At 41.9% G+C, this 16,790-nt stretch overlaps 2 protein-coding genes across 4 annotated transcripts; one reads left to right on the forward strand and one right to left on the reverse strand.

Annotated features, from left to right (window-relative positions):
* Positions 1-283: 283 nt before the first annotated feature.
* LOC139119716 (uncharacterized) lies at positions 284-16,700 on the reverse strand. 3 transcript variants are annotated; one of them, XM_070683582.1, is made up of 9 exons: positions 16,526-16,700; positions 15,478-15,671; positions 9,134-9,327; positions 8,773-8,825; positions 8,067-8,165; positions 7,282-7,452; positions 4,614-4,750; positions 2,091-2,211; positions 284-1,894 (listed from the first exon to the last, which is right to left on the reverse strand). In XM_070683582.1, exons 1-9 carry the CDS (start codon positions 16,566-16,568, stop codon positions 1,884-1,886), a joined length of 1,023 nt encoding a protein of 340 aa, XP_070539683.1. In that variant the 5' UTR covers positions 16,569-16,700; the 3' UTR covers positions 284-1,883. The 3 variants fall into 3 exon arrangements, with proteins under 3 accessions (XP_070539683.1, XP_070539682.1, XP_070539684.1); XM_070683581.1 differs by having other exon boundaries at positions 284-631; positions 1,971-2,211; positions 16,526-16,698; XM_070683583.1 differs by lacking the exons at positions 15,478-15,671; positions 16,526-16,700 and adding an exon at positions 9,623-9,746 and having other exon boundaries at positions 284-631; positions 1,971-2,211.
* LOC139119715 (uncharacterized) lies at positions 11,848-13,527 on the forward strand. Its single transcript, XM_070683580.1, has 2 exons — positions 11,848-12,379; positions 12,647-13,527. Exons 1-2 carry the CDS (start codon positions 11,848-11,850, stop codon positions 13,525-13,527), a joined length of 1,413 nt encoding a protein of 470 aa, XP_070539681.1.
* Positions 16,701-16,790: the final 90 nt, after the last annotated feature.

Raw genomic sequence — 16,790 nt, forward strand, 5'->3', positions numbered from 1 at the left:
CCTTCGGATTTTCGAAAGCGGAGATATGTATTTTTAACCTCTATGACGATGTGGTATCTCAATTTGAGTAAACATTACATTCATACTATTCGTCATTAACACTTAACACTTGATTAGTTTTGTCACAGTCCCTTCACATTTAATTTTATAACCTATCTTACCAACAATGCCCGCTTGAGTATGAACAGTGTCGATATGGGAAAGAGATTTACGACTTTTGGTAAATTTCATCTGAACTTGTCTATGGTATTCCCAATCAGGCAGACGACTCGGACATGAATGGTTTTTCGTTTCGAAATATATTTTTATTTATCATTACCTAATGGAAATCAAACTGAGCTTCGTATTACATTGCTGTAATTACCCGTTGAAGTTTTGTGAAATAAAAAACTCCCTATCAAATTGAAAACAATACTTTATTCATAGCAAAGCAAACAAGTAGCCGTCTCACTAAAAAATTAAAAACGACTTAACTTATAGCTTGAAAACACGTTTAATCAGACTAGAAAAACTATGTTCGAGATGAAGACGGTTTCGTGTAGGAATATTGTACGGTGAGTAGTCGACTTCAGAGGCATTCCTATATCGTATAGGATCTCTTACAGAGCACAGTCTATCCGGCCTCTTGTACCTTCGAGAGATAAAAGACCGAAACTCGGATGAAGAATATCTTAATTCGAAAACGTACGAAGAGTACATAACCAAATGTTCAGTCATATAAGTTTTTGTGTCATTTGTGTTGCATTGGCCACGATATCAAGTCGAGTATGTAACAAGGCATAAATGAGACAAATGTTATATGATACAAGGCGCATGTGATAATAGGTGTATATTTATTTACTAAGGTATTATCAAGTGCCAATAGACAGAATTCGACAGAATAGGTAAATAACATGATAATTTGGTTGGTAAATACATTATTCCGCCATATGTGTTGGTGTTATAATACTTTTGCAGAAAGGTTTCATACATCATACAGCATGTGCCAAGCTACATAAGAAGAATAATGTAAGGTTCAATATACGATATTTACACTATCTATTGATCACAAGTAACTCTAAGCGTCAACATTTTCCAATTTCCCCTCCGTAACAACGTGACGTGACTCCGAGTTCCAGACCAATCGATACATCACAGCGGGCAGACTATTTTACGCCTTATGCCCCCGAAATGAATCGAGTGCCTGAGTGTAAACATAGTATGTGTACACAAAACTTACAAGTTCAATGTCACTGGAATCGTAAGAGAATCTATGACAGCGCACATGCATTCTGTTCGCTTTCATGGAAATTTTGCAAAATTATTGCAGTTAGAGAACATCTCAAAAACTGATGAAGTTTTCATGTGCATATCTCCAGGGTTACAGTAAAATATGACCGCGGAGATTTTACGACTACCATTTCAGTGAAGAAGCAATGTGGGAAAGGAGCAATATGAGTGTGTGAAGATATTATGCTGTAATTCCAAAATCAAAGCAGCACTGGAGCTAGGCTTACACAATATTTCATCCAGTGACATCACTCTTCATAAGGCGTGCATCATTGCCACAATTTGCCAAATAAGATGACCATATTCTCTTTAAAATTAGAGAAGACTCAGGGGATAAGATAATTCATTGTACAAAAGAATGTGTCGAAAATATAACAATAATGTATACGAATTTTGACCCGTATGTGTTGTGTTTTATATTGCGAATAAGGTTTCTTGGCAATGTTTGTAGTAGCCATGCACTTTTGTTGTAAAAGTCAGCTGTGACAGCGGTGCAAGCCTATTTCGAGCGTCGCTACTGTTCAATATCACGTTGAGACCAGTTCATGTTTAACTGTGGTGCAAAGGGTTTGCCGAGTCATGATGTATACCAATCCATAGCGTTTCTCGACTGTCTATGACCAATCTGAAAAAAAAATATCATTTTGCATTATTTTTTGATTGAGATATAATTATAGTTAGTTTGTGAGTGAGAATCTCACCGTATTCAATCTGTGCTTTCCTGCACAATTTGGCGAATTTACCACTCTTCTTCATTTTCCTAAAGGCGGTATTGAACCATTGGAGCATAGGACTGTCTTTACGGGCACCTATGTACACACCTTCAGAACACCTGAAGACGTCACCTACTGGCTCAAGTCCGTCCGGTGTCCCACCTATCATGCCTGCGTGTTCTTCATCGACGTCGCCGTTAGGCCATAACAGAACAAAGCATGCATCAATCTAATTGTGACAAGAAAAATAAGTTCGAATAGACGAGAAGAGAGGGAAAGTGGTGATGAGAGGAGAAGAGAACGAATCAATTCCACACAAAAAATTCGTCTCGCGAAGTGTCCGTGCACAGTAGTCTATTAAACACACGTAATCTAACTACAGGGCTAATTTATGAATGCAAAGGTTTATGACAGACTAGAAATCAGTTATGTTTTCTTAGCCGGCACAACAAGGAAAATAATCTGCGCCTTCGTTTGCCAACAGAATCGAAGGCGAAAAAAGCCAACGTCCGCCTAAATAACGTAAAAAGTTTCCATCGAAACGCAACAGTCACATTAAGTAACTCAGCGAAGAACTTCGCAAAAATGTACATAATTCTTATAGCCTTAGGCTGCATTCACAAACACCTCTGTAGTGGGCGGCGGGAGACTTGACGGAAGGGACTTGAAAATATCAAGGGTATGTTGGGAGCATTTGAATGATTTGGGGACTTAAAGGGGCCCGGGGAAATCGAAACAAAGCTGCCTCTAATTGATATGAAATATGTGTTGGCATGTTAATATTAATTTTTGGTGGTTTTGCTTTGTGTATCTACTGCAGTTTCTTGTCTCCCTGAAGCGTGATGTAAAGTCCAGCACAGCCATATGTGTACAGCAAGCATTGTTATTGTTTAAACTTGACTTCAAGTCGTCCGGGCTAGAATTCATTTGTCATCAATAACAATGACTACGGTCCTTACACATGCATATACAGAGTATTTGTCTTACAGAATTTTGTCATTCTAGCATATATGTGCGCAGAACAAGAAACTGCAGTCAATACGCAGAACAAAACATACATGATTGGCAAAAAGATACAGCCACCGTCCCTCCGGAGGGACGGTGATACAGCTAAAGCCACTTTCATACAAATATGTTAATTGTGTTCAGTTTTCCTGGCAGATGAAGGGAGTCATCCTGTTTCCAAACCTGTTTTACGTGTTTGCAAAAGGAACAATGGCTGTAATGAATACCTTCATTTATTATTTGGCTGGTAATTGTACAGAGAGCGATATTATTGTTTATCAAGAAACTCACAATAAAGTCAGTATTTAACAACGCTAATATATACTTAGATATTACAGATATAGTAAGTTTTGTCGGTAAAATATATGATAGTTTACCTGTAAATTACCATGAGAAGTGAAATAATACTTCCTATATCATATATTTGTTATCAATATCTTCACTTTCAAACACTCTATTTGAATCATGTGCATTTGTATCAATTGTCATACATTTATATCAAAGCACAGATTTAGATAGTTTAGTATTGTGAAAATTATCCATAGTTTTTTCATGGACTACCAACATTTTAGTGAAATTGTAAAATAAAATGTCTTCATGTTTCGTGAACAGATATGCAATTGTAATCATCCTATTCTGATCAAGCACAGTTATATAAATTAACAAACACCTATTAATGCACAGATATTGCTAGTTTTATATTGCAAAATGTTGTTCATAGTTTTTTCATAGACTACCATGTTTAGTGAATCAACATTACCGATGAAATCCGAAATTCATTTTTTAATTCTACACACATGCCCTTAGCTTTTTATCTGCCACTTCAAACAAAGTAGCCTACATTTATACGGATATATCTTGGTGTTATTTTTTTTTTGGGGGGGGGGGGAATGTTAATAGTTTGTCCGATAAACTCCCAAGTATTATGATTTGATATTTTTGGACGAAGCATTACATCAGTCACACTAGCCTTCTAATAGTTGCGCAAAACACGGCGACCCTCCCTAATAGGCATGTGTGGAATTTAATGACCCTTCAAAAATGCTTGCGCAAAAAAATACGACCCACCTTTAATTTCGGTCAAATTTCTTTTTGGGGGTTCAAAATTATATCAAGTCACAAGAGGGATTTGAACGCATTGTGAGTTTGTTAAGGGCATTTGAAAATATCTGAGAACATTTTTTTGATTCTCCCGCCCGTCCCTCCTCCCTCCAGAGGTGCTTGTGGATGCAGCCTTACCCCATCGTGTCTGTCATCATAGTGAAAAGCACGCTTCAATATCGTAGGAAAGATAATAAAGGGGCTTGTTATATGTACGATAAGTCAGCAGTGGCAAATACAAATCAACTGCAATCTGTCCACCACTGTATATGCGGGTACCGTGATTGGCGAGTTTGTAATGACATTTAATCGACAGACAGGTAGATCAAGGTATTTTTGGTGTTTGACTTTACGTTATGTTCTGTTATTATCAAATAAGGTCAAGGATCTAGCTAATATATATTTATCTTAGAGCTACAACTCACCTGAACTCTTACCGGCCAGTGTTACTGACCTCGCCATGGTACTATCATATCACAGTACTTAGTACAAGTTAGAGCATTTCTCAGTACAATCACCTCATACCTGATTATCCAGGACAGCTCGGCTCAATTCTGAGATGCCGCCCATGGCCCGCAATTGCTTTGATGTAAGTGCCTTGGTTCCCTTGACTTTGTTTTCAAGTAGACAGCGGAGATTGCTATTCCAACCTTTGATAACACCTGCAATGATGAATGAATGAATGAATGAATGAATGAATGAATGGAATGCATGTATGCATGCATGCATGCATGCATGCATGCATGTATGTATGTATGTATGTATGTATGTATGTATGTATGTATGTATGTATGTATGTATGTATGTATGTATGTATGTATGTATTGTATTAATATGCGGATAGATGTATTCAGATACGTAGACAGATGGATAGATAAGTAGATAGATAGATAGATAGATAGATAGATAGATAGATAGATAGATGGATAGATGGATAGATAGATATTATTTGTATAAATGATAGATAGATAAATAGGTAGATAGCTAGAAAGATAGATATATAGATGCTATATTTATATAAAATCCCATTTTTTTGTTTGATATCATCAAAGAGTTTTACGAGTATTTGTAATGGAGGTCTATAACTTTACTCAACTGGAATATGCTGCGCCCGAGACGAAGACGAGTGTACGATTACGTCAAACAAATATATCATTGGATTTTCTCGGATAAAGCGCTTGAACTTTTTGGATAAAGAGGATGAATATTTTATCAGAATGCAATAATATCCACGTTCGGTGAGCTCAAAAAGGACCGTCCGATGGCAGACGAGTCTGCTGCTAGAGTGTCCTCAGCCACTGCGGGGCAGTATACGGTCAATGTGTTGAGGACGACATGTAGGTCATATGGTTCTGCAATGTTTATGGGCCATTTTTTGCCAGGCCAAACTTCGATTTACGAACTTGAAACAGAAACTAAGACGTGTTGTAGATTTTCGACAAAATCATCGCTGTTTAGGTTTTACTACAACCGCGAGTTTGCCTCTGTGTGTGTGTATGTGTATATATATATATATATATATATATATATATATATATATATTTATTTATTTATTTATATATATATGTTGGTTGTTAGTTTTGGACTATTTTTATACCTTTTACATGGCTTTTTTCTCAAATCATACCGTGTAAGATATTGACTTTAGTTGCCAAATAAGGCCAGGAGGAGCGCTCTGAAGGGCCAGGAGTTATCATTTTTTAGTTTTTCATTATTTTTGTTTGTTTTTAACAGCCTTTTGTTCTACTTCCCAAAATACGTTGAGATACCCATTTGGATAATGAGGGGAACTTCAGCTATTTACCAACGTGACTATTTCAGGGAGATTTTTCTCACGCCTCAACAGTGTCCATCAGAGAGCTAAACCGCTATGCAATAAGTCTACACTGAATTTCTGTTGCTCTCAATAATTTTTTAAAATGATTTTTGAAAAGTTTTTAAAACTACATTGAGAGAGTGTACACTTGAGGCAGCACGCCCTCGAAACAGAGAAACTCTTTTCTCGAAATCCTTTTCTGTCATAATCATTAGTAAAATAATAACGTTTCCATTCATATTTAAGGATTTAAGAAATTACCAAATTGACATTTGAAATTACCAATTGACATTCTAATTGGTTAAAGTTTCCCCGTGTTGACTCTAAAAACAAATTCTTATCATATACCGCGAGCCACGTTCCTGTGTAACGCTATGGGAAAAGACGCTCTCACGTTTGTGTAATAATTTGCCGTATCACGCCCAGGTACACTTTGCCCAAATATGGGCAAGCTCTACATTTCAGCACTAACTTCATTCTGGCTACTACGCGCGTTGTTATCAGCAAACGTTCCATTCGTAAACAAAGCCAGCGCAAGATTCGAAAATCCCCTCCGTTTTGATCGTACGGGCGACAGTGAAGTTATCGAAATCGGGTGATATTTCTCAAGGTTTCATATTAAAATCCAGTGTTGACTAAGCACATTATCGAGATATCTGCGTTTTTGAAAGATTTGAAAGTGAAGTGAATATAAATAAGATCGAGTGCGATCATGTGACGGATAAACTAAGCCTGGCTGTCACCCGTCGCCAAGCTTCATGTTGGCTTAACGGTCATTTCACCGCGAAATACTCATAAAATTAAAGGCGCAATATTTCTTTCAGTCGAGCATTTTGCTAATGATCACATCTCCCTGCCGGTGCGATGAAATTTACAATAAGTTAAACTACGCCGTTCATCTTACACCTCGCTTTACGCCTTAGTCTTTGTATACGACATTGCTCTACAAGTTCTACAGGTATAAACAAATGACGTCATGTATATCAATACGCGACGGGATATGTAAATCGCTTTTCAAAATGGAGATAAATCTTTGACATTGCATGAATTTCTTTCGCCAAGTCTTTGCACAATATTTTTAAGTACATATTGATCATTCCATACGGTATATGATAAAACCTTTACGGCCCTGGTACGGTGTTTGCGAACCTCGGTCGTACGGCGAACGGTCCCTCGCACGCTCGGGTACAGCCGTATAACCTCGGTCCGCAAAAACCGTATCAGGGCCATAACAATTAATATTTTTTTATTTAAAAAAATTGAAACTATGAAAACTTCATTACAAAAGTATCCCGAGTCCGCAGGAGCAGCAGACCAGAAAGATACAATTAAAATTTGGGTGTATGAGCAGTTTTTCCATTTAAGTACATAACTTGCCTATAGTCTTTCCGGTTATGTCTTTGGGATTAAAATTCCCTGGGTTTCCAACAGGAACGAAGAAACGTGATGGTCCATCGTATTCCAGCAAACGATCGGTGAAGCCAAAGGCCCGCGACATCTCGGCGTTTTTTGTCACTGGACAACCATCGAATTGTCGAGAAAGTAAACCTGAGTGAGGAAGACCAGACAGGCGTGTCAATCAAAGAAATAATGCAAACACGATTGGAACTAATTGGTATGATTGGATCTTCATATTTTTCAAATTTCTCAAAAGCGTTAGGTGCCATATAGCTGAATGTTGCAATATTACAAATGACCCATAAAAACAAGAGTGTAACTTAAAAGAAAAGCAGATGAGCTTACATTTGCGGGTTAACATGACCTTACTTCTCATCCTATCATCCCAAATTAGTTCCAGTCGTGTTTGCACTAATGTTACTGCACTGTATGTGTATTAGAGATAAAATGGCGCACGTACCGTCAGGTACATTGTTGGTATTAAGTATAATATTCAGCAAAGTGCAATGCGAACTATATATCCTAAAAGCGCCGGAAAACCTTTTAAACAGAGTTAGTCTTGCGCATTGCCTACTAGAACAAACCCCAAAATAACGTAAGTTTTTCTCTTATGGCATTTGATTGGATTTATTGAACTATTTAGCAACAATGTCAAATGATATGACTTCTCGAAAAATGTTGACTCCTTAGAAAATCTTCGAAAGTTTACATTTATGAGGACGGTTCATTTACATTGGAATCTATGGATGAAATAACGTTCTCACCGACTCCTGCAGCTTCGTACTCAGTCCCGATACCACCGACATGACACTTGTCATATGGAGCATACTCTAAGGTACATCTTTTACCGGCTTCCTTGCAAACTATTGGTGGAAGAATTAAAGTAACTTAATGCCTTATGTATATAGTGTAAACGACAATTAAGAAAAATTAATCCAGCATCAAACAATCAAGTTACACACTTTAGCTGTTATACGTTTCTCGTATATTTGATGATAAAGGTTTCGTTCACCACATTAGAATATACTTCTCAGTATGTGATGTTTTCAAAGAGTTCGATCTGCAAATTTGTTTACACGCTTTCCATTTTAAAAGCATATTTCCCTTGTGTGTAATCATGCTTCTCAGTAAAAGACGACGTTGATGTTATATTGAGCATTGTGGAATGCTATACATTATGATTAGGGCTGTCGTATTTTACCCGAATCTCGTCCACTCCACATTCCATTCTTTGGTCCGAACAGGAAGACTTCTTCTCTATGTCAAATACCTGGCTTTATTGATTGTAGACCTTCTCTCATTTTTTCTTAGTTTAGATTACCTGTCATTTTTGTTGTTGTTTATTTTAGAGCGAGAAGACTAGAAACATATATGAGTTCAACGGTGTTTATAAGATCACACAGTACATTTCGATGACACAGTGAATAACGATGATATGCTACGTCTATTCCATATGACTGATTTTTATACCTTCTTCTATCAGATCTGGTACCAGGCCCTTGACTTTGTGATCGGTTTCATCTCTAAATAAAACAGAAAACAGCATAAATAGTGCATCGATATAGTGCTCACTTAATGCAAGAGCTGCGAATGAAAAGCGAAGTTCGCAAAACGACCCCGTAAACATTTATTTGTTTTTAATAAACACTCGCTGGTTTAAATGTGAAAAAAAAATCATAGATAGAAGTCTTGGAGGATAAAATTATTTGAAACGAGCAGAATGCAAGGATGAGATATTTCTGCAAACAAACATACATGACAAACAGAGGGATATTCCACAAGAGTTGCACAGAAAATTGATTTTTAAAGGTAAATGATGACAATAACTTACACAAAATACAGCGAGCAGTTGCACGCGTCAGCAGTAAATGAGTAGGTCCTGTCAGTATCTTGTTTCTGCAGTCCGTCAAGTATGGTGGTTCCGATGGTATTCCTCATTTGCTGGAGGATCAACAGAGTCAGCAGAAAATCTTCCCGATTTTGTAAGTTCCGGAGAACAGGAGAAAGGACAACGCCAGACCCATGCTGAAGATTAAACAAACAAACTTTTACCGAGCAAGTATTGATACGCCATCAGCAGACATAAAGAGTACATACTTTTAATGAGTACAATAATGTAATCAAGCCAATAATTATATTGGGCTGTCCAAAATAAGGAATTGTGTGTTAACACAAATCCAGTTTGTAAGTCCACGGAGCTAGGCTGCCTGCAGAACAACATGTCCCGAAGTCACTTTGCATTGCTGACGTAGACATCTTATACTGGTTATCTATCTACTCATCTACTGACGTAGACACTTAGCATCTGCTATCTAGCTACCATCTTTCTTGCGCACGGCACTTGACCTAATCCTTGCTGCAAGCTTCTTGTCCAAGTTCATTCATTCTAGGCCATCAGGCTGTCTGCCAAGCTATTACAACACTCCCTGCTGCTCGTTTCTAGTCACTCCCGGTCTCCTTTCATTGCCGTTTCTACCGGACCACAGCGCCGACAATGCCTCCTCGAAAAAGAACCAAGAAGTCTACGCCGCGCGTAACGCCGTACGTTCGTCCAGTGACCCGTGCACGATCAGGGACGCGAGGGGCGTCGTCCACTCCTGACCTCCCTGCTGCCGAACAAGGTCAGACCGCTCCAACTGCACCAGCCACCGTAGCGACGGCTGCCCACGGTCTCCCACAACCTCAATCAGCTGCCGTTACCATACCGCAAAGCGAAACTCCAGTATCAACAGTATCAACAAGTACCACCTCAATCGGGAGTCGTGACGATGGAAATGTTTTCCGCCCTGCAGACTTCGATGGCCAACATGGCCGCCAACATGGCCAACATAGCAAATCTACTGCAACAACGCCCTCTCACCGACCTGCGGGGAGAAGCCTTCACTTCCGGCAACAACAGCGGCCCCCAGCAGAACCAAGATGGCGGCGCCCAGGCAGCTCATGATCGGCCCGTTCAGGCGACCAACCCAGGGGTAAACACGGTCGCGCTTGCCTCGAACTTTTCTCCCAACAACCTCCTCCAGGGCCGCGGTATACCATCCGAAAGACTGCCAAACGTCGAACTGGTTTCACCTGCTATTCGCCGCGATATTCTTTCAGGTAAGGATATCAATCTTGCCTGCTTACTCATACCCGGCTACAATTACCACGATGGCGAACGACATATCATCATCGGCAACGAAGCCCTGTCTCTGAAACCTCTCCAGGACGGCAGAGTAAATAGACCTCTCACCATTACTGAATTCATTCAAGCTTTCACCGTCTATAAAAACGTCATGTGTGAGGCATTCCCTAATCGTCGAACAGAACTTGATGCATACGTCACGGACATCGTTGGCATGTCAAAACGTTTCAGCGGTTTCGCCTTCTACGATTACCACCGCGACTTTTCCGCCAAGGCGGCCGCACTCCTGTTAAATCATGGCATCAAACTAGACTGGGGAGTTCGCGATTCGCTCATCTACACCTCGACATTCTCGGTCTCAAGGCCAACCTTTGCAACGTCTGCAATAGCGCAGTGCATACCACCGAAGTCTGCCCATACCTCGAGACTAAGAGACCAAACAGCAATCCCATAAGGTTCCAATCGCCTTCATCGACCGTCGATAGAAGCGGAAGAAGACGCGTCACCTACCAGGGTAAGGAAATCTGCAATAACTTCAACTCCCAGCCTGGTTGCAAACGAAGTAACTGTGGTTTTTCCCACGTGTGTTTGGTATGCTACTCATCCGATCACTCATCAGCTCAAGGAAAATGTCGACCTAAAGACCAAGCTAACAGAGCCTGACTGCACGATACGCCATCCACATTTAACGCTGACACTTGTACACCATCAACACCAATTAATATTGGCACCCTTGCCTCCGAACTTTCAAATCATCCCGACAAAGGATTCGTCAAGTACCTGCTTACAGGACTTTCTGAAGGATTTAACACAGGCCTACGCTGTCAACTTTCCTCATCGCTCATCTGTCGCAACCTTCTCTCAGTCCGACAAGATCCGGATTTTGTGTCGCACCAAATTAACTCTGAACTGCAAAATGGCTATCTTATCGGCCCTTTCACCACGCCAACATACGCCATTTATCGCTGAAGCCCGCTAGGTATCGCAAAAAAGAAATACTCAGCCAAAAAACGCCTAATCGTCGATTTGTCATCTCCTCACAACAATGAAGACACACCCAGCGTCAATGACTTCATCGACAAACAGGAATTTTCGCTGTCCTACGTAAAGATAGACGATGCCATTGCAGCCATCCAAAGGGCGGGCCGAGGAGCATGGCTGTGCAAGACTGACATTGTTGATGCTTTCAAGCTCATCCCTATTCACCCCTCGCTATGGCACTTTTATGGCATCCACTGGAAAAAACATTTCTATTTCTTCACCCGACTGCCCTTCGGGTCACGCTCCAGCCCTAAGATCTTCGATCAGCTTTCCAAGGCCATCTGCTGGATTGCTCAAGAAAATTACGGTATCGAGATAATTTCCACCTGCTAGATGACTTCCTAACAGTTGACAAACCATCATTCGATGCGGACCGCACTATGGCCTTAATTACCCTCATCTTCAAGAGACTCTCTGTACCCATCGCGCCACACAAGACCGTCGGCCCCGTTACTATACTAGAATACCTTGGAATAGAGCTTGACACGGTGAAGATGGAAGCGCGGCTCCCTCACGATAAACTGTCTAGAATAGCCGCCCTCATCCAGTCCTTCTTATCTCGCACCACGTGTACAAAACGAGAACTGCTAAGCCTCCTAGGGCACCTCAACTTTGCATGCCGTGTCATTATACCTGGGCGAACTTTCATATCACGCCTAATCGAAATCTCAAAAGGAGCACGGAAACTCCACTACCGCATCCATTTGACCGCCGAGAGCAGACTTGACCTTCGGATGTGGCACCGCTTCCTCTCCAGCTGGAACGGAGTATCAATGTTCCTCGACTCCCACGCTACAAGGGCCTCAGCAATACAGCTTTTTACAGATGCCAGTGGTATTGGTTTTGGCGGGTATTTCCAACGGCAATGGTTTAATGCACGCTGGCCCCCCCATCTCAAGCTTGACGCCAACCGTGAGCTCTCCATTGCTTTTCAGGAACTCTACCCAATCGTCATCGCAGCTCTACTTTGGGGCCAATCATGGACCCGCAAACGCTTGGTGTTCAACTGCGAACATGGCCACGGTCCATATTCTCAATAAAGGCCGTTCCAAGTCACCATCAATCATGAAACTGATGCGCACCCTCGTGCTTTGCGCTGCCTCCCATAATTTCATGTTCCATGCCGACCACATACCAGGCAAACATAACTTAATTGCTGATTCTCTTTCTCGTTTCCAGATGACACGCTTCCGCCAAGCGGCTCCCTTGGCCAATGCGACACCCTGCCAACTACCCTCCAACATAATGTTCAACTGAATAGGGTGGCCGCCACCTTCAAGCAAGCTGCACTGGGCACCCGGACAATTGAATCTTATGCAACCGGAGTTCGCTCGTGGGTACAATTCTCCGCAAGGTACGGCACCCATGTACAGATGTCTCATTATCCACCCATCTCCGAAGACCTGCTAATCTACTTCATCGTCCACTGTGCAACCCACCTTCACCTCAAGTACTCCACCATCAAGGTTTATCTCGCCGGCATCCGTCATCACTACATAATGGCGGGTCTGCCAAACCCACTCACCTCAACTAACAACCAGCCACACCTTCGTCTCCAGTACACCTTACGGGGAATTCAACGGCTGCAAGGACCATCGTCACGCCCCCGGCTACCCATAACATTTGATATCCTGCGACAACTGTGCTCGCTGCTCCGCTCGACTGTGTATGGACCATATCTAGACCTCCTGCTGGAATCTGCGTTCGTCTTAGCCTTCTTTGGTTTTCTCCGCTGTAGCGAATTCACCTGCTCTGGACGCTCCTTTAACCCTGCATATAACCTGTGCGTTCGCGACCTCAACGTCCAAACCGACACTCAGGGCTATCCGGATGCTCTTTCCGTGAACATTAAGGCATCAAAGACAGATCAAATGCGCCGTGGCTTTAAACTTCGTCTATTCGCCACCAAGTCAACGATATGCCCAGTCACAACAATCCATCGTTTCCTCAGAGTACGCCGACAAATGTGTTCTTCGCCTCAGGAACCCCTCTTCATCCTTCCAGAAAGAGTACCGCTAAACCGCGAGACATTCACTGCGCTGCTTCGTTCCTTACTTTAACGCCTTGGCTTCCAGCCCCACCTGTATGCTGGACATTCATTTCGCATTGGGGCAGCCACCACGGCCGCACACGCCCACCTTCCAGACCACCTTATTCAAACTCTCGGCAGGTGGTCCAGTGACTGTTACCGTACTTATATTCGGACATCAGAAAGCCTTCTGCGTCACGCATCTCAATCAATGACTATGCCATAGGGCCTTTTGTAGAGACACTAGCCACTCGGTAGCCACTTTCTTTTGGTTTCGCTTGTACACCACATTTCGGACCTGCCGGGCCACATCACCACTTCATGCTGGGGCCACACAGGGGCACCTGCAGTCCCCCCAGATCATTGCTCCCCCCGAGCCGTGCTTCCAGCTCCTCGGGACCGGAGTCCATTGAGCTTCACCCACATTTCACCCCTCATGCTGGGGCCGCACAGGGGCACCTGTCCCCCCAGCTGCAGCTCCTCGGGCCAGGAGCCCATAGCTCCCCCCCGATCCGTGCTGCCGCCCCTCGGGGCTCGTATCCCATACTTTTCATTGCACCCCTCATGCTGGGGCCGCACAGGGGCACCTGTCCCCCCAGCTGCAGCCCCTCGGGCCGTGAGCCCATAACTCCCCCCGAGCCGTGCTGCCGCCCCTCGGGGCTCTTATCCCATACTCTCATCTCGAACCAAGCGAGTCAACTTGGTCTCGAGCGTCACCCCCCATTGCACAAGCACCAAACATCATTACACCCTCATGCTGGGGCCGCACAGGGGCACCTGTCCCCCCAGATCACAACTCCCCCCAGCCGTGCTGCAGCCCCTCGGGCCGTGAGCCCACAACTCCCCCCGAGCCGTGCTGTTGCCCCTTGGGCCGCGAGTCCCATACTTTCATCTCCAACCAAGCAAGTCAACTTGGTTTCGAGCGTCACCAACCCATACTTCCTACAAACATACACCCATACATACACTTTCATGGGGGTCTCTCCGTCCAGTCTGTTTGACTGTCCTCCGCTTGGGCCGTCCATTGCATGTACCCCCACTCAAGAAGGTGGTCTCCACCGGCCCGGTGGAACCACTTTCACTTTCGGCTTTCCAAAGGTCTGCAAAACACAACTTTGCAACCCAAACCTTTGCCCAGGAAGCAGACTGGCGGAGACCCCTCACCCAATCTTTGAGTTATTTTGTGCTTAGTTTTGAAATGGTTTTGCCTAGATTTTTACTTTCGTAGTTTTGTTTGACTTTGTATTTTTCGTAGTTAGGTTATCACTGCTTGTATTTGTCCACTGTCGCTTATTAAATTCTTTTAACACCATATCCTGTGTAGCGGTGTGTGCTTACAAAGTTAGCAATTGTGGTTCTCGCAATTGGGTTACATCAATTAAGTAATTTAAATGTCAAAATATCAAAGGAATACATATGAAATATTTATTGCAGTGGAAGATGTAACGCATATTCTTTGAACAAAACACGAGTAGAACTAATTTGGGATAATTGGATGGTGCAGTAATGTCGATTGAATCTGCACATGTAACCTCATCTACTTTTCCTTTAAAGTTACACACTTGTTTTTATGAGTAATTTATAAAATTGCAACATTCAGCTATAGAGCACCTAACACTTTTGAAAAATTTGAAAAATATGAAGATTCAATCATCCTAAATTAGTTTCAATCATGTTACAAGAAGACTCAAGCCTCAAAATGACTGTTACTTGCAATGAAAGGCTAAATTTCAACCTACACCAAACCTCTTAAGATACTCCTATACACCGACTTGTTGAAATGCAGCATATAGCGAAAATTAAGCGACTATGTTCTGATGGCCTTGTTTGAAGAGTTACTCCTTCAACTCTTTGTAAGAACCTTTCACTTCATAAAGTTTCGAAGTTGGTGGTATGGGGAGCCTTGACCCTTAAAGGCTTTACTTGAAATCTTCGCATAGATAGAATCTGGTGGTAAATCAGTGAAACTGATTTGACTCACTTGGTTTTCGTAACGATTGATGATTGCCCGAGCTACTGAGACAGGAACTCTCTCTGACATCATGGCCCTGAGAGCATGTGGCGATTGCTTGGACCAGGAGCTGCCGAATATCGCAGCAAGTTTATCAAGAGCATCGTCATTGAAGAAATGACCTCTTCCATAGTAACCGTTTACCATATCAGTTAAAATAAAAACTGAAAAGAAATATCAAAGCTAAAGTCGCTAGCGCCGACGATAATAACCACTGTTAATATGTTTTACTTACTATAGATACAGTGACCCCATCATGTTATCAGGTAACCGTAAACTTGACATGGAGATTAATCTCCATAAACGTACACAATTGTCGCGTCGGTATCAATCATAGCGATATAAAACCATAAACGATCTTAATTTACATTTCAAGTTGACATACAAACAGTTTTACTATAATGAGGTACGTGATGAGGTGACGAATTGCTTTGATTTATACCAACTATGACCATGTTAGCAATCAGTTTGTATCGTATCACCAGAGTCTCGCAACCGTACTTCTTAAGAAAACATTAGCGAAATTGCAGTGATCAATGTTTCCTGTCCAGCCAATAACAGAAATACTCTTTCGAGAATTTCCCCGCAGACGCATAGCAGGAATATCCGGATAGAGATGTATTACATTTTTTCCCTTTATGTAGAAGTTGCAGCTATAGGTTATACATTTTGTCTCCGATCAAATAGGTCGCTTCAACATGTGTAACATTGCAAAAGAGACCAATGCAGCTAAATCGTAAAACAATGAGGAAAGTATTACTAGTCCCTTGAATACCTCATTTTTCATAGCAAAATCCGTTTGGTGGAATATATCAGAATTTTTCAAATGATATGGAAGTTTAGATATATTTTCACACGAAAGTAACGTCTGGTTCTATTATACAGCACTATGAAGAGTTCTCAGTCGAAAACACTTAACGATGTGAACCTCAAAGTATCACTTTGCCTTCGGTGCACAGAGACAACGTATTACGATGCCTTTGGAAAATTGAGAAAAAACCATAGGAACATAACATACCTGATAAAACCAGCAGACACGTAAATGCCAGATGAAATCGCATTTCTACGTAAACGATTCCTTTAGATCGAAGAACTAAGAAAGTTATCGGTCCACGATGTAGAGGTTGAAGCTATTTGCGAATTTAGGTCAACGACACTGAGGTCGAAAGGATTTGTACCGATTGTATGCAAATCAGACAACATGTGCATGACGTAGTACAACAGGTTGCAATGGGCAAAGGTTCAATAGAATGAAGTTCCATACCGCGTAGTCTTTCTTTTCT

This window comes from Ptychodera flava, chromosome 20, assembly GCF_041260155.1.
Source record: "Ptychodera flava strain L36383 chromosome 20, AS_Pfla_20210202, whole genome shotgun sequence".
In the NCBI taxonomy this organism is placed as follows: Eukaryota; Metazoa; Hemichordata; class Enteropneusta; family Ptychoderidae; genus Ptychodera; species Ptychodera flava.

Excerpts from the sequence above, each read along its gene's own strand:
- LOC139119715 (XM_070683580.1), top strand. The coding sequence starts at position 11,848 with ATGGCCTTAATTACCCTCATCTTCAAGAGACTCTCTGTACCCATCGCG. Across the intron at positions 12,380-12,646 it reads TCTCAAGCTTGACGCCAACC|ATGACACGCTTCCGCCAAGC; the intron begins GTGAGCTCTCCA and ends TCTCGTTTCCAG.
- LOC139119716 (XM_070683581.1), bottom strand. The coding sequence starts at position 16,568 with ATGCGATTTCATCTGGCATTTACGTGTCTGCTGGTTTTATCAG. Across the intron at positions 15,672-16,525 it reads GTGTCTGCTGGTTTTATCAG|TTTTTATTTTAACTGATATG; the intron begins GTATGTTATGTT and ends ATTTCTTTTCAG. Across the intron at positions 9,328-15,477 it reads TCAATCGTTACGAAAACCAA|CATGGGTCTGGCGTTGTCCT; the intron begins GTGAGTCAAATC and ends TTTAATCTTCAG.